At 41.4% G+C, this 25,876-nt stretch overlaps 1 protein-coding gene across 22 annotated transcripts in view; it reads right to left on the minus strand.

The window, feature by feature from the left end:
- Positions 1-25,876, minus strand: part of MEF2C (myocyte enhancer factor 2C) — a 514,750-nt gene that overhangs the window by 150,678 nt on the left and 338,196 nt on the right. For all 22 annotated transcript variants that reach the window (XM_086960881.1, XM_086960896.1, XM_086960887.1 and 19 more), the window contains one exon: positions 13,096-13,299. In XM_086960881.1, coding sequence (XP_086817007.1) covers positions 13,096-13,299 — 204 coding nt within the window. The remainder of the gene's footprint in view (positions 1-13,095; positions 13,300-25,876) is intronic.

A 25,876-nucleotide genomic window follows, 5' to 3' on the forward strand; every position in this document is an offset into this window, starting at 1 on the left:
AACAGAAAGGGAGCTAATATGCAACCCTGTCAGACACCACTAGAGCACGTAAAGGGTTCTGTTTTATTTCCAGCCTGGCTGTATCTAACCGTAGCAGTGGTATTCAAATGCAAAGTTTTTAAGATCTTAATAAGCCGAGGATCCATGCCAAGTCCGCCCATTAGTGCCCACAGTTTCCCTCTATTGACTCTGTCGAAAGCAGCAGTTAGGCCCATAAATGCCAAATACATAGTCCCTGGACTAACCACTGTGTATTTGGCTGAAATAAGGTACATATTGAGGCATTGGTCGGTAGTAGATTTCCCTGGCCTAAAACCAAATTGAACATCAGTTATAACTTGATGCTCATCAGCCCAGTCAGTCCATCAGCCTACTTAAAAGCACCCGCCCTAGTACCTTCGCTGACACATCAATGAGAGAAATCAGGCGGTAACATTGTGGGTCATCCTAATTGCCCTTTTTAAAAATGGGGACGATCATGGCTGTGGATCAGGATGCTGGCATTACTGTGTCCATTGCTGCATGAGTGATACATTTTGGGTAGAATGAGGGTGAATTAGTGTTCAGGTATTGTTTTACCAGCAGTTGGTCATATTATACTGAATGTTCTACTTCTGATCATTTCAATTCTGTAATTCATTGTAAATAACAGACACAAACCAACACATAGCTGCAGCACAGCAAACAGATCACATGAGATTCCAGACAGAACTCCACTTGATTGATTATTTTTAAAATAGCAATAGCACAAACACTTTTGCATTACCACCAAAAGCCTTCAGAAAGACTTAGGCATGCATGCTGCTTAGAAGGGAAAATATAAATCAACTGCGTGAACCCAGAAAACTCAAAGAAAAATGAATTATACATTATCAATATTACTTTTGTACACAGTACACAACACACAGTAACTATAACTCTAACTATTTAGAAAAATAGCGTAGGTTTAGTTTAAATTGCATATATATAGTGCTTAGTACCCCTCATGAGGGAGCCCAAAGTTAGTGGGCACTCCATTCGTTATGCACACTAAAGGTAACAACTCTGTGCAATAGTTTCTTGGTGGTAATTAGTGGCTTAGCTGTGATCACTAGAGGGGGATGTGTGAGAAGCAATTGCTTGCTTGAATTCATAGATATTGTTGTGGTTTCCAAGAAGTGCTATAGACAGACATGCATGAGAGCCAAAGGAGATAATTTATGCCGCAGAGCATTTATTATCACCAAGCACTGTTGAGAAATATCCAAACAGAAGTGTGCGAGGAGAAAAAAGACCCTGGGTGACAGGAACACCAAATAAAGGAATTCCTCATGTCAAATGCATATTGCCTATTCCTTTAATAAGAGGCAAAACTGTTCCATTTGGAGAAAAAAATGCCAGTCGCCTACTTTAGTGTCCAAACATTTGTCACAGACAATTGAGTCGTCATCCATGCGCTGTTAAACACTACTTAAAAAGTAACTTGTTCAAGCCGGCAGTTGCACTATTAGCATGGAGCTCAGTACAGCAACTGAAGACAGTATAAGGCATTCGAAGAAAAGAAAGTATACTCTGTCAGCATGTTCAACATGAGCTGGCTAATATAAGCTATAGTGTTCTTTTAGGCAAAGACAGCCAGCCAGCCAGCCAGAAGAGGCTCTTTATCAAAAGGCTTGATGAAGATAAGCACCTTGTGTACTGCTTATGGCCTGGAGAGCAACAACACTGTACAAATGAGAGCTGACTATGCCCAAGCCTAGCAGTTACCAAGATATGGATTGAAAAACATCTTAAAGTAACAAAACAGCAAAGCTGTATCTTGTGACAAAAAAGGATACAGATGGCTGCCCTAAAAATAAGCGATGAGGCAATGTCATTTTGGGGAGGACCAGGCAAAAAATATTTTGGGGGCGTCTGTTTGGAACTACTTTGAATTGTATTACCCATTTTTTTATTCAATCCCCAAGTTGCCTAACAATAATGAATTATACAAAAATGTTAGGATCAAATATATGCAGAAGTGAGCTAGAGAGAAGGTTCATTTCTTCAGTGGGCCTCTTGGAAGATGGGGGCCCTGGTCAACTCCCCACTTTGCTTTTCCTTAAAACCTTAAAACGTCTTAGAGGGGGTATCAGAGAGGGTAGACAGCCAGTGAAGAAAGCACCTAGGGCAGTCACGTTGCAAAGACCGTTTAATAATACACTAATAATAAATTGCTTCATGTATTGTGCTTAATTTTTCGTGTTTGACGTTTCTAACTGCTCTATTTAACAGGTGTAGCTCTCTTTAACAGGTATTACTCCGTTTATTTCCCTCCTTGGAAATGGTGGAAGACTGAGTAGTTCTTGAAAGGGACCAGCATATCACTGATTGTTTCAGTGATGAACATTCAGCTCATTGGGCGTTTGTCCCTGAATAAAGCATATATTTGCAATTCTCACAGAGTATGCCCATCCCAAGTGGCTTATACATATGAGGGGAACTGATGCACTTCTACATAGAATGCGCTTTGATGAACACGCACCAGCTGCACACACAGGGCTCCTGTATATTGATATGTCTGACCAGAATTTAGTAGTGGAAGGACCAGTGTTTGCTGTAACACCAGGTCTCTGCCTACAAAGGGCATAGGCCAAATTGGGTTAAAACATGATCGAAACAAGATATCCACGAATTTGCAATAGTTACCTTTCTAATATGATTTGATTTGATTTGATATTTCTAAAGCGCACAAATGCCCTGGGGCGTCTTGGCGCTGTGTCCGATGCTTAATGAGGAGTTATGCTTACATGTATAGTCTTACCAAAGAGGATGATGGACGGAAAGCTTGAGCAAATCAAACACTCACCCCAAGGCAACTGATCTGGATTTAATCCATCATCATTATTTAGTTCACTCCACCACCCCAGTTCAGACATGGCCATATGCAAATCAGTCTGACCCTGTGCCTCATGGGAGCAGTCCAGCCTGAACTGCCAAGCCAGGTAACAAGCCAGACCGGAAACAAGCATCATGGGACCGGTTTCGGGTTCATAACCCTAATCAGCCAGGCTATCTTGAATCCAGTGGCAAAGTGAGCAAGTGACCCAAGCCTGGGCATACCCTGCCAACTTAGGGCGAACAAAGCGATACCAATGCCACTGGAATCAAGCTATCCTGGCTGATGAGGACTGTTAGCCCGAAACCGGTCCAAGGATTCTTGTTTCCAGTCCAGGGAGGACCTAGCTTGGCAGTTCAGGCTGGACTGTTCCCATGGGGCACAGGGTCAAGACTGATTTGCATATGGCTGGATTCAAACTGGAATGGCATGGTGAGGAAAAAAACGATGGATTTAGGCCCAGATCTCTGTACTGGGGTGAATGTATGACATTGTTCTGCATTCTGTCCATCAACTGTTGTTTTTCCATTTTCTACATGTATAGTCTTAGCAGGTAAAAAGCCATGTTTGTACGCCTTTTCTAAAATGCAGGAGCGACGGGCTGCATTTTATCGTAATGGGGAGTAGGTTCCAGTCCTTGAAAGTACGTAGCAAGACACTTCTCCCTCCCCACCTCATCTGCTTGAATTTAGGAACTTGCACAGCTTTTGAGTGTTTTGATCTTAAACTTCTAGCCGGCATATACCACTTCAGATGGATTCTCAGGAATTGTGGTCCCATCCCAATCAAGGCTTTGTAAGCCAGACACAATCATTTAAATCTAATCCTCTTCCCTATAGGAAGCCAGTGAAGGCTACTCAGTCTGTGGCCTACTGGTTCCGATCTTGTTATTTTGATCACCATCCTTGCAGCGGCGTTCTGCAAGCGCTGAAGATATGATATGAGATATCATGGGAGCACAGAACAAAATAGGTCACAAGGAAACCCTGTGTGCTGTGCACTCATACCAGCCTGAGTTGCTGCAGATGCAACCTGAGGGTGAAAGTGCAAACTACAAGCAGAGCCCTCACTTTATAAATGGAGCAAAGCTCAACAGAAAAAGCACATATACGTCCGACCATTTGCAAAAAAAGAAAACATGAATAAATGTCTCCAAATGCAGATATACATGTGTGAATTTCCCACCACAAATCTGTTTCCAAATTCTTAAATTTGAGAATTTGTGCAAACTATGTAAAGGTGCAACGATCATTATGTCAATTAGTTAAAAAAAAATCTTTTTATTTCCTAGAACCCTTGTTACTACTTTTCACTAGCAGTGAATAAAACATTTGGCGCCAAAAGATGCTTCCTCACAGATACCTGGAGTTTTCTCCAGAAGTCTACCCAGGAGCAGCACTGAGATGGGTGTGTGGTGTTCGGGATGGGAGCAGGCATTGCTGCTCTGCTTTCAGAGACGCTTTCCGAAATCTTCGGAGGAGTGCCTATCGCTCCTGCCAGCTCCTCTGAGTACATATGCATGCCAGTCTATGATGTACACTTCGGTTCACCGTAAACAAAGACCTGCTTGAGGAACTGGGCGTGAAGTTGAACTCAGCTCTCATAGCCACTGGCTCCACGGTCTTAACCACCAAGCCACCAGTCTCAGAATTTCTCATGAAGGCTTCCTTAATAAAAGTCACCTCATGTTCAAAATCTAGCGATGCTAGTCTAGAGCATTTTTTCGCACATTATTTTTTTGCATTAAAAGTCAAAATAAATGTACTTTTAACATTATGCTCCTAATTCAATAAAAATGTATGTAAAAGCATGAGTTCAGCTAAAACATGCACTAAAGAGACTATCAGGAATGAGAGGAATCTATATTTTCCCTTTTTGTACCACTCTTTTTTGCTTCCTGTAAAACACATTCCATCTCCTGCGGTGGGGCTACTTGCCAGGGAGTTATCCTTTTAAAACTTGTAAATATACTTGGATCATCCACAATGGAGAAACTCTTCCGTGGAACATAATAGGGGCATTTTGAGCGATATGATTTAAATGGTAATTATAATCTATCCCTATTGTTTCGCCAAGGGCAAAATCTGCCTATAGATTCTTTTATGCTTTCAGTGGGGCCTGGTTGTAGTATGAGCAAACTGGCAAGTATAATTATGCTCATTAGAACTATAGAACCAAAAATACAATGCATGTGTTCTGATTTAGTCCCAGCATGATATAGGCTGATGTGCAGTGCAATCAGCACAATGGATAATAATTACTACGCCATATATTATATGGTAAAGCAATTTACATTATCCAAATCAAAGAGATGTTGCAAGCGCAGTCTGACATGTTCCAAGACGATGAGACTCTACACAATCACCACACGTAAAGTCAATATAATAGTGTGCTATTGATTATAAAACACACATTTGTTAGCAAATCGCATGGACATCTTGCAAGTAGAAACGAACTTTGCAAAGAAATAAATGAAAATGAACATTATACACCAGGTAAAGAAAAATGATGCTTTGTTAGACCTCGGTTCGCACTGTGGTGTACAAATTTGACACAAAAAGATACATTCGCAATATATTGAGAAGGCAGTGAAACCCACACATATGTCTTGGCGCATCTGATTCAAATTACAACCATCACACATTTTCAGCTTTAAAATCCATTGCTGAGACCAATAATCTATACACAAATCCCTGTTCAAAAGGAATGTACAGCACAGTGCTTAGAGGCACTTATCTTTGGTATTCTTTTAGTAGATACACGTGGCTTTAATATGTTCTTTTTTTCCTGAATATTTTGTTGCTTTCGACTAGCCAAACTCCCTCATCAAAGTATTCATTATTGTATTTAATATTGGGTGATGTTCTATCTAGCGGATCTTGAGGCAGCAGGGTGCTTTTCATAGGTGCATGCGGGTATATTACCAAGTTCCAAGATTACAAAAATAGAGAATATTTTGGGGAGGGAGGTCAGACATGAGAGAAACTGGGAAAAATTGCAATTATGCTAGTAGAATATAAAAAATTCCCCAATTTTGCAATTTGGACATTTCTCAACATAACGTGATGTTGTGCAATTATTTTTACCTAAGTGCGCATCTCATGTTAAAAAGATAAGAGAAATACCAACGGGAGAAAGGTTCGAACAGAAAATGTTTTGCCAAGAGACATTTTGAACTCTGGCTAGTCTCCTTGCAAGGTGTGTGCGCAGGTAAGAAAGTGATATAAAATACTTGTAAATCACGTCTTGCTCCAAAAGCATCATTTCAACAAATGTTTTTGGAATTTCATGAAATTTTCAGAGAATAATATTAGCCAGCTTCTCATCCTCAAAGCAGGAGGAGCTATGCTTGCCATCAGGAGAGTGCCAGATGTAGTTATTCAGTTGATGGCAAGACTAAGGAAGAGAGGTACATCATTAGCTCTTTCCTATAGCATTATGGGAAAAGATAATGAATAAGACAGAGGATTTGCTAATTTTACTCTCTTGGACAAGGACAAAGAGGGCTTGTATACCAATTCTTTTTTTATGTCTTTATCTATGCTTTAATATGAATACATTGTGACTTGTATAGAAACCTCCAGATGCTTGGATTCTTCCAGTGAAGGGCTTTTTATTGCATAAACCGATTGGACATGGTGTGAGCTAGTGGGAGAGTCAAAGGAGATCTATTAGCAGGAATGGGGGCGGATGACGAAGTCAAATTTAATTTGGTTCATAATAAGGAGGGCAGAGTCATACACTATGGTTGTCAACAGGGCGTGCGTGGTTTCCATGAGGTAGCAGGCTACTGCCACCAATTTAATGGGGCAGGTGGATCCTGCCCCATTCAAATGTCATGTTAGTTCTTTCAGTTTAGGGTTTTCTTTGCCTCTACTAAAAAGGCATCATTCTATGGTCTAGTACTTTTCATTGTGCTTCAGCTGATCATTATAACTTCTAATTTTTACTATATGTGCTGCCGAAGAGAGCACGAGCATTACAACTTCTAAAGTTTATCTATTTTGTATGGCATACTTTACATTCAGGTCCTTTTCTATCAATAGACCACTTAAGGTGTTGCTCATATTTATTCCTGCAGAGTGTACAAAAGACACCAACGTGTAGTCCTATCACTCTTCGCACCAGGTCTGGGGCAGTGAACACGAAAAAAAGAGGCAGTAGCAAAATAACATACAAAGTCCATTGTGAAAAATATTTTGGCACAACACTTCTCTCATTTCCAGGTCAATTAAGATTTTATTACAACGAATAGCATTCATTTTAAAACAGAACTTTTGGTTCTGGCTGTGCATTTCCCTAGGAAGGACTAGAGGATACAAAATCAACACATTTTCAGTTGCTAAGAAATTTCATACATTGATGGTTTGCAAAATTTCTGAACTGTTAGACCCTCTTTTGAAAGCTTTGCCTGTGAAGATTACAGTCTGCAAAGTATTCATACTGTTTAGATTTCAGAAAGTCAAACAGCTTTCGAGGCAGGAAATCATTTTAAACCCAGTAGTTGCTTTTGATTTTCAACTCTTAACTAAAATATCTCAAATGCTAAATCTAGCCTGGGTGTTCTCATGTACACAACTCTTGAGAAAGAAACTTGAATGGTGAAACAATTCTAGCCACTTCTACGAACAGCTATTCTGAGATTTTGTGCTATTGCAAGTAGCGGTAACACTTATCAACCAAAAACATGATAATTATGCAACAATTCCTCTGCTTCTGCAAAGAGCTCTTATGAAATACCCACATATTTTACAACTCTTTAAAGATCTAAGGTGCACCAGGAACACTTTCTTTGTATAACTGCGATCAACGTGTAGCAACCCGGGAAAGTGCCTCACAATAGGGTCAAACGTATCTGATCCAATCTGGATGTTCTAGTTCCCGACTCACGGCAAATGCGCCTGATACAGAGTTTTACATATTTTACAACTGTTTCCCTCCCATTCCTGAGATACTTTGCCCTGTAGTGAGGACATCAGTTCATATTTTAGGGAGATTGCAATCAAATAGGCTGATTTTCGCCATGCTTTTTAACCCCTTCGCTGCGGCGGCTATTCCGCCGCAGCGCTAAGGGGGTAGGGCGGCCGCTCAGTGGTCACGTGCTTGTGACGGAACCGCTCCGTCACGGCTCGTGGGTGAGCTGTGCTTGTGACGGAACGGTTCCGTCACTAACGCGCCCGCCCAATGGAACGCACCGCGCGAGCGGGCCGTGACGGAACCGTTCCGTCACAAGCACAGCTCACCCGTGGCTTGTGACGGAGCGGTTCCGTCACAAGCATACAAGGGGTTAAAGAAAAATTTCGGAATGTTTCCAGTTGGTCTCCTTTACAAAACCTACAAAGATAGACATCGAGTTCAGTGAATTTGGTGCTTGCCCAGCCACACAGCCTACATGTTATGCGTAAGGCATGTGTGCACATACATGGTGTTCTATCATATTGCAAGGTAACTATATTTGTATTTTAATTCCTTCAACCTGCAAACCAATTTCCTTGCCCCCTCCAACCTATTTGACATCAATCTCTGAATAAAATAACTAGAGTTTGGTAGAGCGTCAAAGGGATGTTTATAGACCAACCTCGGATATCTTCCGCTGAAACATGTCGACCTCATTTATAAGCAGCTATGTTTAAAAACTGGTTTGGACTGTTTTTCATTCAAGGATTACAAGGGATATCACAATAAAAGTTTTTCTCCCTTGCAAATCCTTTTTTACCGTTCACTTTCACTTTTTTGCCCTGCACCCATCATTCCCACACATCATTTATGATCACACCTGTGCTTTGAGAGCTTTGCTCCTTCTTGGTTCTTTGTTCCTCCTACATGACCAATAAAAGTTCATCCACAGGAAATCCCTCTATGATCAAGAGGTAAAGTGGATGGTAGGAAGGATACCCAGATGATGATACTGATCACCTCGGTGAATGATGGAAATCCGATAGCTCTTATGGGTCTTTCTTTTCTGTAATTGATTGATGTAGTACTCCTGTTGTCACACATGTTCAGAAGGTCCTCCATAGAAAGGGCCTGGTTTCAAGAGACCCTCAGATTATTTGCTTTGTTGTGAATCAATCTCTGATTGACATTTTATTTTAACTGTCTTGCAAACTATTGGAACACTGGGCTTATGTATACCAGTTTCGGCACAAAAGCTAAAATACAAACCTTTCATCTGAGTAGTTCTGGCCAGTGAGGTCCTAAAACCACTGTTTGTTGCTCATAGTACAACACACAGGTTTAGAGCGTTCATCTCACTCAGCATCATTACAGAGTATCCCATTTTGAGCTTTAGTGTGTCAGCTTAATACATTCTGGTTGTTATAGTCATGGCCATTGGAATTATGCAATTTTGTGGTCAAAAGGTTTTTCGCATAATTATGGATTTGTCACATTTGCCACATATCCCCTCATCTGCTGCAGGAAATGCAAAAAAAAAATGTTTCTAGCCCAAGAGGATCAAAAGTTACCATAAACGCGGCAACACTTGCCATGCAGTCAAAGGCCCTTTGCAAATGCTGGCTGGTCCCCTTTCTTTTCCTAATTGCTGTATTTAGGTATTAAGCTGGTACTGACTAGGAGAACAAATATTTGCTCAGGCAGTGTTTACTTGTGTAACTATGACTAAAGAATGAAGTTATACAATCATAAAATGTACTGCATTAAGCCACATAATTTGCCATTTCTTGCTGCATAATTTAGTCAATCCTGTGGTATAATTGAGCTCGGGCTGCATAATTCCAGTGGCTCTGCTTATAGTCTTGGATTGCTTCGCTTAAACTGCCACCCCTGACAGCAATGGTTTGTAGGGGAAAAGTTCCGGACTGAAAAGTGAGGTGGTTTGGTTAAGTGATGAAAATAGCTTCACTCCACTGTTATACCTGGGAATGCTCAGGGCTAACCCCTTCTTTCATCCTCATTAAATGTAACAATTCCCATTTAAATCTAACGAGAATGCTCATCAGTAAATCTCTGCTAAGACCTGTAAAAAGGAAGTCATAAATGGCAAGATAAAAAGTCATTAAAAATCGAAGATGTATCAAATTAACAGAGAGATATCAACTGCATTGCACAGGAGATGAAACTCCCCTTATCATTCCTAAAATATAGAAAGCAATTCCCTCATTTACCTCTAATTCTGACCTAGGTATTATTGTTTACCTTTTAAATACTTCAAGACTGTAGAAAGAAGGGGGACATTCATCCATTCATAACAGGAAGAGATCCAAGGATGAAGGCCGCCAAAGAGGGTTCCCTTGGATATACCTTTTAGCAGTGCGTTGCAGGCATATTTAGAACAATTCTTATCTAACCCATCCATTACCATTATCATCTTGGAAGAAGAAAGTGTCACAATACAAACAGGAACACGATTGATTGGTTGCCATTTTTTCTTTCAGATTTTATTTACACTTTGGCATTGAAATATCCTCTTTTATGTGTCAACAATGGTGACATTGGCAGCGTAAATCTCTACTTCCTGCTTTCCTTTGAATAATTGCTGATGTGACCACAATATTCTCTGACACATAAACATGTAAGATTGGGTAAGTTTGCAGGCTCAGGTTTGAAAAAATGTATTTTATTTTTTGATGTCTCAACATGAAAGTTAAGTCACGATTCTACTACCATGGTATTGTACCCGGCAATGTAAATCATCCGGTTGTCAAGATTATTTTTGTAGCCGTTTAGCAGACTATAAAATTCACTGTATCTAAAATGGGTCTGAGTGACAGCTACTCTAATGTGAGTATGCATAAACCAGGTATAGGGAGGGTCTTTTCTTTTTCCCTTTTAGAGCTATATGAAACATTTATATATTAGCACAACAATGGACATATACCTTAAATAGTACAAAACCCATATCCTTGGTTTTTTTTTACCACTACAAACCTATTGCGTGCGAACCTAGCTTTAGGGGAACATTTTCTCCCTTATAAAACAGCCGTAATCTGGTCCAGTATATGATTCATTTCAACACATGTTCAATTTGATTCTATTTATTGATAGTACCCTCGAGTGAATAATATTTCTACTTTGTCTCAGAGGTGGTCTTTGTCTAAGACACACTACTTAGGAAGTAAACGAGCAAAATAACACAATTATCCAATGTGTCAACAGACTATATTGACTTATCTTTTTCAGAAGACCAGTAGGATTAGTGTACTTAGAAACTCTTTAATGCTGGAGAACGTTTTATTTGACAAATACAGTATTTTGTCACCTCTGAAGAATATTTTGTTTTAATATTCTGACAACAGGCTGTTGCTTACTTCCTGCACCATGGTCCTAGGCCGATAAAAAAATCACTCTTTAGAATAACCTTTTTTGTATCTGCTGTACAGTAGGCTCTCTCCATCTTTTCTAATGGACACTGATACAGCTAGCAAATTCAAAATTCACACTAATCCGGACTACTCTGCAATATCTCATTCTCAACCTCTGTCCTGTTAATTGGTACTACCCTGTCCTGCATATTTGATTCACCCACTGTGACCCAAACTTCTCTGGGGATCAACTTATTCCAATCTACCGATTGGCTTATCCATAATGTTCTATCCCATGACATCAATGCCTGTGCTCTAAAAGATAGCTCACTCGTCCATCTCAGCCAAACCTTTAATTAATTGTTCCTATCAGGCACATATCCTAATGCAGTTGTAGCTGTTCATCATTAAACCGTTGTCTTCCAAATTCAAGCACCCTCTCCAATTATTAACCTATTCCACTCTTGCACTCCTTTCCCAAAGTCTTCAGTGACTAGCATTTAACGGATGCACACTCTAGTTCTAGTATCAAGATTCAGCTACCTCTGCTCAAACTAGAGGTCCCTCTCCCACGTCTCCAAAAGTAACATCACCAAACCCCAAATCCATATGTCCTCTTTCATTTCCTCTATCAACCTGTGAGCTGCCTTCAGTAGGTTCAACTACCCTCAACACCTGGTGATGGTCGCCTGATAAGAAATATATAGATCAGCGCCAATGAGAATCTCTTATTTCACTGCCCAAACCATTACCATCTTTCTGTGCTCCACCAACTTTCCACTCTGATTATTTCCAGGTGGTGGGCTGGGGGCTCACAAGGTTCAGTTGGTACTCCACAACTCTCCACACTGTACACACTTCAATTGACAACATAATCACATCAATGGTTTCTCCTTCAGCGTGCTTGCTGAGGACATGTAAATATTTTTCTTGTTCATTGCTTTCAACCCACCACTGTCAAAAAATTAATCCCAACCGGGTTTCTAGACATCTGCTAACATTCCCTTGTGCAGAACCCTTCTAAAAACAGAAATGTGCAATGTTTCCTCATCATTGTGCTACTAACACTCCTACAGCAACAGGGACTCATTTCAAGCTCAACATTTTCACAGGGTCCACCAACACCTTAAGTTCCAACCAAGAAAAAACCCCTTTCTTCTGTTTTTTGGGGTTGTCTCATATTTATTCAGTAATATAACATGGCTGCAGATTTATTCACTCACTTTCTCACTCAAAATGCAACATATCTGCTTTGAAGCACAAAACAGCAGCGACTGCTTGCAAAAAAGCTTGTGACTGACTGAACAGAGAGCCTTAAGGCTTGTTAGTTTCCTGAAGTTTAGCCTGAAGCAGAACTGGATTTTCAAGAGAGCTTCTCGTATAATGTCCAGTCATACCACACAACAGTTTTATTACAGAAGAAATGCGTATAACTATTAAGATGCATTCTGCAAACTTCAATGGGAACTTCCTTCTCAGAGTTCCATAAATCTAAATAATTATATTTTGTGCTCATAATGCATCTTTTCAAATGGAACGCTAGCTGCTCAGTGTTGGGGAAAGCACGTTTCAAATAAGTCGCATGCATCATTGTTTACTTCTTACTTTAAAATATTCTGAACAGGATTAACCCCTTCCATGCTGGGCCGATTTTTCTCGTGTGCTAGGCTTATTAAAGAATCAATGGCTTTATGACGGCCCCCAGCCGTCATGAGCACACGAGCACTGTAATGCATGACGGATGGGGGCCGTCATCAGCATGGAAGGGGTTAACGAGAAGCTAATTTGAGAACTCCATCAGAGCCACCGGATGACGTTATACTTTGAGACAAAAGACTGGTCCTTGCAAGGTTTTGTGCCTTGTACGTGCATGTGAGGAGGTGATGGCTTTTAAAGCACTAGCCCCAGTGGGGACATGGGCTCCCAGAATGATCCATCAAGAGAAAGCGAACCTTTAGGGCGCGCCCTCCTTACCTCTACAATATCTGAATTCGTTCGACTCTCGTGTGGCTCGTTGTACTCGGTGTATTTCAGCAGCACTTTGTCCATGTCCGTGCTGGCGTACTGGAACAGCTTGTTCGTGCTGTTGAAGATGATCAGCGCTATCTCACAGTCACACAGCACACTCAACTCGTAAGCTTTCTTCATTAACCCAAATTTCCTCTTCGTAAATGTCACCTGCATCGAAAACAGAGAAAAACATGCATTAAAGCACTCCCGCACAATTCAGAGCTTTGTTTTGCGTGGCTATTTTTGTAAAGCCTTGTCACACCACTGATGCTGTTTTGCAGACAAATACGTTAATGGAATCAGTGAAGGAGACTGGGCCTTATAAATTAAACAATGTTGTGTTGATGGTAATAGAAATAGTTGTTTTATTGGTAGTATCACATAAAGTGCATTTTTTGTAGCGGTATTTGAAGTTGTCACTGATAAAAGCAGGCAATCATATTTGAATGTGTTGTGCAATATCTAATTAATTGCATTTCCACTCGCTAAGATAAAACGTACATTATAATAGTGCAATAGGGGGCTAGGATCAATTACTGGCTATAATCAACAGTACATTTAATGGTGCAATATGGCGTCATCCAGACTTTAAAGTTGGGTTACCATAACACTGCCTTAAAGTTGGGTTACCTTAACACTGCCTTAAAAGTACCACAAAAATGTGTGCATAAAAAGTAGGTACACCTAAAAATAAAAATGCATAGCGGAGTATTTTTTTGGGGACATAAAAGGTATTTTTATCTTTAGATTATGGATCACGTTGGAATTTGAGACATAGTTAGATTATAAATATTATGCTCATGCATTGGAGACTCACTGCTACTGCACCAGCTCCTAGTCATATGCCCAGCAAACTACAACCAGGACTTGCTTCTCAGAGTTCCATAAATGTAAATAAGTACATGTTGCTATTATATATAATTTCCAAGAGAGCTATGAAAGCTCTCTTGGTGCATTTCTTTCTTTCTTTCTTTCTTTCTTTCTTTCTTTCTTTCTTTCTTTCTTTCTTTCTTTCTTTCTTTCTTTCTTTCTTCCAAATATTAAGGCATAATAAACCCACTTCAATTATAAGAACGAGACACTAGTGATGGATAAAGCAAACGAACAGGAGGTGGGTGCAAGATTAAAAGAGATTCAAACCATGTTAAGGTTCTCTGCGTCATCCATTCGTTCACCACAAGGGTTCATCTCATGGCCCAGCATTTTAGTCAGGCCTTATTTGCCTTCATACTGTCTGGCATCCATCTTGCTCTCACCTTTAAGCTTCCTTGCTTTACGAAAGCAAGCTGTGGAGGGAGAACATTTGGGCTCTTTGGCCCTCAACTATGGAATGCTCTCCCACTTCAGTTCTTCTTGAATGATGATTACTTTCTCTCTATTTTGTTCTTCTACGTTGAAAGCATTTCTATTTTTCTAGGATATGTTCTTTTTGTCTGTCTGCTGGTTGTGTGGGTGATAGTATAATGCCAGTTCCTGAACAAGTCAAATCCTACCTCCAACTGTAGACAAACAGCCCTCATAGAAGACTCTATTTGAAATATTGAAGAGTGTTACCACAGAGTATTATTACACACTGAAAACTTGTATTGCAGTAGATGGGATGTCTTTTCATCTATGTCATCCAGGTTGCATTAGAGGATGGGTCGGGCTAACACTAATTTGTGAGGGATAGGCTAACTTCTCAACAGGAGAGATGGACTGGTGGGGAAGGAATCCTCGGCATTCAACGTGAAGAGAAATAGGATAGGCACAGCAAGAATTACAGTCTGCTAATGAAATGCAATGTGGACCTACACTTTAAAAAAAAAAGGTTGCTTCCCTCTGTAACTATTTAACTTCAAAGCACCTAACCAAACAACTGATCTTTCCATTCGCCTTTTGTTTAACATTATTACAGAGATGTGTGTACTTCAGGTGTTTTGCATTAAGCTGGTCTTCATTTTGAGAAATAAAACCTACAGTATCACGCTGTTTTTAAATTAAACAAATCTTATCAATGTTTGGACCACTATATGAATTTCCAGGCAAAAATAAAAATCAGTCATAGTTTGTAGAGTATTATTGTACTTTCTAATGCTTAGTATGACCCATAAATGACCCGGGCTGCCTGTAGAGTGTTACAAACAAACTTTGATTTTCTCTAAACGTTATATACTTCGAAGACTATTTGCACACGTTTTCAATCTCGTTTTTCTCTGTACCAACACATAGGCCGTTCAATAATTCTTACTTTCTTCTTGTTTTAAGGCAACAACCCAGAACAGTAACGTCCAAGAAACCCGGTCTCAAAGCTCAAAGGCAACCTTGAAAAAAGGAATCCACTGTCTCCTGCTTCCAAAGTCTGCTGCTTTATCTTGTTACACTCCTAATGCAAGTTAATGCTCACCGCAACCCGAGCCAACCTTGGAATCTCAGCTGGTCATGTCATGGAAAACGTGATATTCAAGCGGGGAGAATTCCGGCAGCAGGAGTCTCTCTTCTCGGAGGGTAGAGTACATGCAGTACATGCATCAGCTTTGCGAGCACCCTGTGAAATCACACCTTCCCACAGACCTTATTACAGAACGCAGAGTGTAGTGACCAAATCAGGTTGTTACATCTGCGTCACAATTCTTACGGTGCCATAAAACAAAAGTATATCTAACTGCATAATTTGATGAGTAGGCCTTAAAATTTCATTTAGGCTTGAACGCGCACATGTTTAGAAAGGGCTTTGACTGAGCGTTTTCCCCCTTCTGAATGGTGGAGGGGTGGCAATCCTTAATGAAAGGCAAAAAAGGAAGGAAGGAGGGAAAGACAGGACAACATTGGCAAAGGGAGAAAAGATGGATAAACAAGCTCTGGCAAAACCAAAAGGTCTAGAGTTGGCCATGGGAAATAGCCATTACAACGCAGCAGTTACCACGCATTGCCATTACAACTCGCCCATTACCACGCATTACCATTACCGACAGGATTTTATCAAGCAGGCTTTTACAATGCATATGCCTTTACCGCGCTTTCCTTTACAGAGAATTTCCTTGTGAGGGCATTAACGGTAATGGCTTATGCGTTTTACATGTAAGTATGAGTTAAGTATGTTTTTTTTATAAAGGGTTTAGGGTGGGTATGAGTTGCAATTTAAATGTAAGTATTAGGTAAGTATTATGCATATATATATATATATATATATATATATATATATATATAGGACTTAAAGCATTTAGGTTTTAGGGTGAGCAATTTTAGGATTTAGGGCGTGTATGAGTTTTTGGGTGGTAAGGGTAATCTTAGGGTTTAGGGTGGGTATGGGTTTTTGGTGGTAAGAGGTATTTTAGGGTTAAGGGTGGGTATGGATTTTGGTAAGGGTAGTTTTACGGTTTAGGTGAGTATGGGTTTTTGAGTGACAAGTAAAATTTTGGGGTTTAGGGTGAGTATGGGATTTTGGGTGGAAAGACTAATTTTAGGGTTTAGGGTGGGTCAGGGTTTTTTGCTGGCAAGGGAATTTTATGGGTTTAGGGTGGGTATGGGTTTTTGCATTACAAGGGTAATTTTAAGGGTAATTTTAGGGTTTAGGGTGGGTATAGGTTTTTCGATGGCAAGGGTCATTTTAGTGTTTGAGATGAGCATGGGCTTTTGGGCGGCAAGGGTACTTTTTTTTTAGGGCTTAGGGTGGGCATAGGTTGAGGGGTTGTGGGGTTTTAATGATATATCTAGCGAGGATCCCTGCCAATCTTACAGGAAAAGACGAGCCACACCAGGTTGATTTGCAAAAGGAATTTTGCGGGTTTATTTGGGAAGCAACAGAAGACGCGTTTCGATCTCGGCTGTAATTTTGGTCACATGACCTTCCGTGAATTCCCCACATATTGAAAGATACAGTGAAGCACGACGCAGCATGCATGGAAATGAAAGAAATATGTGCTGGGTGAGTCATCATGCCATCATTTGCTTGGTTTTGTTTGTTATTTGTTATTTATTAATAATTCACAAAAAGAAATTGGTTTTATAAATTAGGCACGCAATGTTGTTGCAGTGTGATACATTGTTACAAGGGAATTTGTCCATGTTAAAACAAATATGTAGGTATAGTACAAAGGGTTACATGAAAGACACATTCAACGGGATGAAACCACGGGGTGACTAGGGACCTCTGATAGTCGCATGGGGGATATACAATTTACCCAGTAATCAATTATATTAAGTATAAGAGAATATATATATATATATATATATATATATATATATATACATATATATATATACATATATATATACGTGTGTGTGTGATTCAGTTCGTCTCCGTATCGGGGCACGTAAGGGGGACTACAATTGAGGTTTTTTAGGTAACAAATGTATTCAAGGCATGAGGCAAATCAACGCGTTTCAGTAGTCTGCCACTACCTTGCTCATAATCACTCACACTATTTTGTTTACAAAACATAAATGAAGTAAATCAATCCCATAATGTACTGTGTTGTTACAAAACATTTCCGCAATTCATTGGAAACAGTATGCGCCATCTTGTACCACCAAAATACTTTTGCCAAGATTTTAAGATTCAATTGTCTTTCCCTTTTGTGAAATCTTATGTGTTACTATCAGGAGATAAAACATGCTTTCAATTGAATATACGAGTCTTGGGAAGTTGCTATATCTTGACAATTAATCGGGGCATAAATCAATACATAAATATTTAAATGTTTTCTTGTGACACTGTTGTATCTCGGGATGTTGTCCCTTTATCATTCCCAATTTTTGAATATGCCATTGGGTCGCCCCAAAATTGTTACATAATTTCTTAGTATACTTTAACTTACTAATTCTTATGGAGGGATAGCAAAGAAGAAATATAGTCTGGCTCCTCATGTCTTACAATATTCGATATGTTCCTAATAATAATGCCTAATTGGGCCTACAAGAAATACAACAATTTTGCCTAAATGGGCTAATAATGTATCCAAGACGGGTACAATAATACATATTGTTAAAGACAGAGTCACCAGATAATATGTAGTATATCTATTATTTCCCTTGGCCGTGTCATTGCTAGGAATGGCATAAGATAAGGTCATGTCTCTGCTCTTACCAAATATACATCCCAATGGATATTATTTGATACACTTGTGTCACATGGCACAATACTACTTCATCAAATTATAACTGCCCCATTGATCTGTTTGAAGTGTGCGTGGGGGAAACAGGGCATCACTTCCCATATCATGCCGAAATCAAGCAAGAATTTAAGGTCTCTCTAGCAAAGCAACTCACCCAATCCATTCAGATTTTAAATATAATTAATTAATCTCCCGATACTCTAACCTACTATATGCTTCTCTTGTGGCACAAAATAGGTGTTAAATAAAATCAAATTGTTTTTAACACAAAATCAAATAACAATCTAGTGCTATTCTAAAATGAATTTTTTGTGTGTCAATATTACAAAACAGACGTGGAATGTAATTAGAGAGAATAAATAGGAATAGTATTCATCTCAGGCAGCTATTTAAAATCCTCATCTATTTCAAGCCAAAAGGTTCCCTACTATCCATATCCAATATATATCGAGTCTCCAGTTGTTAAAGTTTCACTTCACGAATCCTCCCTCTCTGGTTCTTGGGAATCTGTGCAAAGCAGCTATATTTAATTAAAGTTGCATTGCTGTCATGATACTTTTCTAAATGACTTGCGACTGAATAGGACCTATCCTTGTTTGTTATAGCCCTCAAATGTTGAAGAATGTGTTTGTGGGCGGGAAATGTGGTACTGCCCACATAGATTATTGAACAGGGACATTAACAAGCATTTGCAATGCAATAGGTCTCGCATTATTTAAGTTTGAGCTATTAGCATTGTAAATGGCAATTGTTTTTTGCTTTATGCTATATTTTTTTTTTACATAAAAAGCTTCATATAAAATATGTTTTATTAAAGTTATTTATGCAGTATCTAAATTTTGTTTGCATAAAACAGTATAATAATATCTTAGTAAAAAAGTCAAATATTTTAATGGAAATTCACCAAACGTTCATTTATGTGTTGGTTTTGAAAATAGCTAAATTAATAGCTTTGTCATTTACAATGCCAATAGTTATAACTTTCGCAAATGTGACACCTATAGCATTTGTAATGCAACATTTGTATTTACGTGACTTAGATGTATTGATATTACAAATAACAATGGCTTTTAATTTTTTTTAATACTTAATAAAAGTGATTGTAATTTATAATGGCAATAGCTTAAACTTTTGTAAATAACTTTTGTGAAGATTATGTTCAGTGTATTTTATTGTAACAAAATCCAAGAACAGAAGTGAAATATTAACATCTTTTTGTGACATTTGTAATAAAGCTTGAAACATTGAGAGAACATATTTGTGCTGTGGTGGTGCTGAGTGATGCTGTGGTGGTGCTGAATGGGGCTGTGGTGATGCTGAGTGATGCAGTGGTGGTGCTGAGTGGTGCTATGGTGGTGCTGTGGTGGTGCTGAGTGATGCTGAGTGATGCTGTGGTGGTGCTGAGTGGTGCTGTGGTGGTTCTGAGTGATGCTGTGGTGGTTCTGACTGATAATGTGGTGGTGCTGAGTGACTGTATTCACTGTCACTCTGCACTCACTGTCACTCTGCACGCACTGTCACTCTGCACGCACTGTCACTCTGCACGCACTGTCACTCTGCACGCACTCTGCACTCACTGTCACTCTGCACTCACTGTCACTCTGCACTCACTGTCACTCTGCACTCACTGTCACTCTGCACTCACTGTCACTCTGCATGCACTCTGCACTCACTGTCACTCTGCACTCACTGTCACTCTGCACTCACTGTCACTCTGCACTCACTGTCACTCTGCACTCACTGTCACTCTGCACTCACTGTCACTCTGCACTCACTCTGCACTCACTGTCACTCTGCACTCACTGTCACTCTGCACTCACTGTCACTCTGCACTCACTGTCACTCTGCACGCACTCTGCACTCACTGTCACTCTGCACTCACTGTCACTCTGCACTCACTGTCACTCTGCACTCACTGTCACTCTGCACTCACTCTGCACTCACTGTCACTCTGCACTCACTCTGCACTCACTGTCACTCTGCACCCACTGTCACTCTGCACTCACTGTCACTCTGCACTCACTGTCACTCTGCACGCACTCTGCACTCACTGTCACTCTGCACTCACTGTCACTCTGCACTCACTGTCACTCTGCACTCTGTCACTCTGCACTCACTGTCACTCTGCACTCACTGTCACTCTGCACTCACTGTCACTTCGCACTCACTGTCACTCCGCACTCACTGTCACTCCGCACTCACTGTCACTCTGCACTCACTGTCACTCTGCACTCACTGTCACTCTGCACTCACTGTCACTCTGCACTCACTGTCACTCTGCACTCACTGTCACTCTGCACTCACTGTCACTTCGCACTCACTGTCACTTCGCACTCACTGTCACTCCGCACTCACTGTCACTCTGCACTCACTGTCACTCTGCACTCACTGTCACTCCGCACTCACTGTCACTCCGCACTCACTGTCACTCCGCACTCACTGTCACTCCGCACTCACTGTCACTCTGCACTCACTGTCACTCTGCACTCACTGTCACTCTGCACGCACTCTGCACTCACTGTCACTCTGCACTCACTGTCACTCTGCACTCACTGTCACTCTGCACTCACTGTCACTCCGCACTCACTGTCACTCTGCACTCACTGTCACTCTGCACTCACTGTCACTCTGCATGCACTCTGCACTCACTGTCACTCTGCACTCACTGCATGCACTCTGCACTCACTGTCACTCTGCACTCACTCTGCACTCACTGTCACTCTGCACTCACTGTCACTCTGCACTCACTGTCACTCTGCACTCACTGTCACTCTGCATGCACTCTGCACTCACTGTCACTCTGCACTCACTGCATGCACTCTGCACTCACTGTCACTCTGCACTCACTCTGCACTCATCATTACTGTTCCTTTTGTGGCATAAAACGGGTACCTCTTCTGCGTGCACTGGTTTATGTCAGAGGAGCTAAGCTTGGTCAATGTCTGAACAAAATGGCAAAATGATATGTTCCTGCAACAGCACAAGGCCGTAGATTAGAAGCTACGAGGTAAGAGACAAAATGTACCCGCAATACCAAAGTACTAAACGCTTCACTGTATCTTGGAGGAATGTACTTACAAAAAAAAAAATCAATCACCCATAACAACGAACCCACCCGACCCGTCCTTATCAAAACAGATCAGACGAAGACTTGATGGAGAGGGCCAGGCACACAACCCGGCCATCGGTCGCCTGGGAAACCAGATCCATCCACGGCTCAGGAGTCCTCTGTGCGTGGACAGGGTGTACTCCAGGAATCAAGTCCGTGCAATTGTACCTAATAATTTTCTCATAAAAAACTCACTGCGCATTCCACCCTCAACGAACAACACGCTTGGCAAAACAACATGCACGGCAAAGGAAACCGGCCGCTCGCACACTCTCCTCTCCTGCCTCCTTGTATCATACCAAGTCACGGACATGCGCAGACGTCGTGATGCGCATTTGATTCAAGTATTTTACAGTTTTATAAAAAATACTCACTGCGCATTCACCAATCAACGCGCGCGGCAAAGGAAACCGCCGCGCACACACGCTCCTTTGCCCTAAGGTAAGCAATTACGGCGGACTCCCGCTTTCGTTTTCCGCCGGCCTGCGAACAGGAAGTCAGGCAGGCCGGGCGGGACAACCGGAAGTAGGAGGGCGGGAGCCTACCCCGCCTCCCACGGAAGAGCCGCGATTGTTTGGCGCACCGGAGCAGGCAGGAGCCTACCCTGCGCCCCGGTGCCGAAGAAGGGAAGAAGAGTCTTGCTGCCGGTGGGAGCCGCTGCACTGAGGATGCCGGTGAGTGGGGCTTCGCCTTGTGGGGGGGGGGGGGCATCTGTGTGCGCGCGGCGGCGGACTGTGTATGTGTGTGAGCGTGCATGTGTGTGTGTATGTGTCCTGGAGTCTGTGTGTATGCGTGTGTGTGACGGGGGGGGGTTGCCTGTCTGGGTGCCTGCGTGTCTGTGTAAGTGTAAATGCGTGTGCGTGTGTGTGGAGCCGAGAGGAGAGGGGCTGGTGTGTGTGGAGGGGTCTCTGTGTATGCGTGTAGGTGACGGGGGTGTGCCTGTGTATGCGTGTGTATGTGCGCATGCGTGAGTGCTGTGTATGCGTGTGGCTGTGATGTGCGCATGCGTGAATGTTGACGCGCGTGCACGCAGCTCAATCCAGCCGCTCGTCACAGTTTTGTGTCCCTCATTCCCCCGTGTCAGACGACTATAAGTCTCCAGCCTGGACGCATCCTTCGGATGCGATGTCCAGGCGAGACCTAAAAAAGGTAAACTACAAACTCACTTGTACATGTAAGCCTGCCCTTTACTTTAATGGTGGAGTTAAGAGGTGTTTTCACCTTGGTTATGTTCTATCCTTGCTGACATACTTTGCAGTGAGTACACTTTACAAAGCCTTCTTTCTGTGTCAACCATGTAACCCTTGGTGTTTTTGGGAGATAGCTCCCTTTTGACCAATTGGTCCCTCAAGGATCTGGCATGTCTAAAGCTTATCTGGCCCATTGTGGATACCTCGACCTATGATGGTGTCATGCTAGAGTATGTGCCAACGTCTCTGTAGTGCCAAGTGCATTTGTATATGTTTTACTATATATGTAGTAACACATTTCTGCTCCCTGGTCTTTCTGAGTTGTTTCTTAGATGGGGCCAATAGTGCTGCCTCTCTCCTATGTGCTCTTGCCCTTCCAGCAACGGCTTTAGTGAGAGTGTTTCAATACCCCTTCTCATGAAACAAGGAAATCATGGCTGTCTTAGTTTTAGAATATTTCTCTTCTGTGCTACATAGCCGGCAAGCCTTATAAAATTCCTCAAAGGGGATACTCTTAATCAAAGGCACTGGGTGGCCGCTATGTGCATGCAGGATTGTATTGCCTGCCGATGGGTTTCAATACACTGATGTCACCAATGATTCGCCCTTCACTTTCACTGAGGCATCTAAGAATTCAATTTCTTTTTTGCTGATTTTGCTAGTAAATTTTAGATGTAAACCATACTGATTGATTTTTCTCACAAAATTCTCAGTCTTGGGCTCTGTTCCCTTACAAAGTAGAAATAGATCATCAATATATCTCAGTTGTAGGGCAATGTGCTCTACCCATTCCTCCATACTGCCTAGCACCTGCAATTTTTATATAGCTGTCCTTTAAAAGCACACACTTCACAGCATAGCTTGCCATACCAATCACAAAGAATAAATCTGTGCCATCAGAAAGCTTCAAGTGATTCCATCAATTAAAGCCAATACCGACATCCAAGCACCCTTTACATTTGCAGATTGACCAGTTGTGCGCATTTACATTTCTTTCAGGGAGTCTGGCAAGAAGGCTTGTTTAGCTATCTGTCCCTACACCACACACACTCGTGGCGGCCCGGGACAGATGCCTGCACTTACCTTGGACTTTGGACATTGACTTCCATCCTCCTCACGATTCCAGCATTGCCTGGCACTACGCGTGGCACCGATCACCACCTACACCTCAGGTGACTGCACTCCATGCAGCCCTTCCTTTCCTGGCAGCCCACAACCCTTCTAGGTTGCCATTGCTGACCCGCTGCGACCCACAGTTAGCACCTGTTATCTGGCAACCCGGTCCTGATGATGATTCTGACTCGATAGGACCGAAACACCGTCAACCAATTTTCAGCGCAACTCACACCGCATTTGTCTCTATGGTTCACCAAGAGATTTTGAATAATACCATTCAAACACCTCAAAACCTTTAAAGCTGAACCATAACTTTGTATATATTCTTCTTCACATTTCTCACTCTGCTCCTTTCGCTGTTCTTCACCTAGGTGTCACTTGCGCCTTCACTTTTTATGTCACAGACACAATGTGCACCTATTGCTCTTGGTTGCCTTCGCAATTTATTCTCACAGTGCTGATATACTGTATTGTATAAATTGCTATAACCAAATGTATGATGCCATGAGCACTTCCAAAACCAAATAACCTGAGTCTCCCTTCTTCCTTCATGTAATGCTCTGTACATACATATGGAATTCCCTTTTCATTCAATAATACCAATTGAGACGTTGTTGCTAATTTTCACACTTCAGCTAAAGCATTTCAAGTGTCACAGAATTAACCGACCCAGGAGGGTTATCTATTCACAAAAAGTAGAAGGGAACTGTTTTCCTTAAATTAAAGATGTATGGGCACGTAGAGCCCCTCAAATCTTATCCACTTTGACCAGTGCTCCTGAGCCTTACTGCCCCTAGGTGACTTCGGAGCACTCATTAACTCCCTAAACCAGGGTTTGAAGTGGGATGAAAAACCTTGGGGGGATCTGTCAAAGAGGCGTGTTTGATGTAATTAGAGTGTGGCTCAAAACATGTAAGCTAAAAATCTGGGCTTTGCATAGTGTGCCACCTCACTGGTAATTTGCTGCTTCTGTTATTGCTTCCAGATATATAATATAACAAGTAACATTACACCTACAAAAAGCCTGGAGTATTAGCTTTGCCAATGGTTGTTAGTTACATAAGATAAATAAGCAACTATGGCTTTGTTGTATACAATATTGAAAATATGTCAGTTCTGAAATGATGAGACTGTGAAAGAAATACAATGAGTCTCTTTGAAGTTAGCTCAAAGGCAGTATAGGGTGGCACTTCTGCAGAGTTATGATTTTTATCCCTCCCTGAAGGTAAGGGCAAACATGGAGAACCCGATAGGGACCCGTTTCAGCACCTGCTTTTTAGAACTGCCGGTGCTGAGCAAAGGCGGCCCGCTTAAATCCCTGCCCTAAACACTCTACTCAATTTACTTTTATTTTGAGTGACTCAATAACACAACACTGCAACAAAATTTCCATAGTTGTTAATCTGAATAAAAATCATCAGAAACTAGAAGTACATATAAAAATGAAAATCTAGACAAGAGTATAGTTTTGATTTTAAAACAGAATGTGATAGAAAATAGGCCCAGGTACCAAAATTCAAGAAGTTCCAATTAGTGAATCAGATAGCTAAAAAAAATGGCCCACATTTGCAAATCGGGAAAGTTTTGAACGTGTAAAGACATTCTGTATAGGTGTTTTGCAAAGTATGTGAGGCTGCGGGAATTTGAGCTTGCTGCTGGCAATGTTTAAGGCAGGGAAATCAACAGGAAAACCAGGCCCACCAGACCATTAAAAATGCCCCAAAACATCCAAAACTAGGCCCACACACTGAACTGTCCGATCAGCCCTTCTGGCACAACCAGATTGCCCGATAGAGCAGCCCGGTCCTGCCGAGCTCACAGGGACAAGGAGCAGTCGTGTACATGTTCTCCAGTCAGACTTCCCGACCGCAGTACAGTCACCCAGCCTGCTCTCTGCAGTTTGGTTGCTTTGAGCTCAAACCACAGAATGTTACACAGCGCGGTCCCTCACCATCAAAGTGCCGACTGCTTTCCACGCTCAGAAATATCTTTCAAGCCAATCTTTCTGGTTTGTGGCGGCTGCTCCTGAATTTCGTGTGTAACTTCACTGATGAGACGAACATCACACATATCATCATATTTTTAGCATAAGCCAGCATTGTTCTCTAAGGTTAAAACTGTGTTTCGAGTTTATATTCCAAAGTTAATTCTTTTAGTTCAGTAAATCGGGCAATGCAGCAAACAGCCGGCATCTGTGTAAAAAAATGATAATATGCAGTATAAACATTTATGTG

The sequence above is a fragment of the Lissotriton vulgaris genome, chromosome 3_1, assembly GCF_964263255.1.
Source record: "Lissotriton vulgaris chromosome 3_1, aLisVul1.2, whole genome shotgun sequence".
Lineage (NCBI taxonomy): Eukaryota > Metazoa > Chordata > Amphibia > Caudata > Salamandridae > Lissotriton > Lissotriton vulgaris.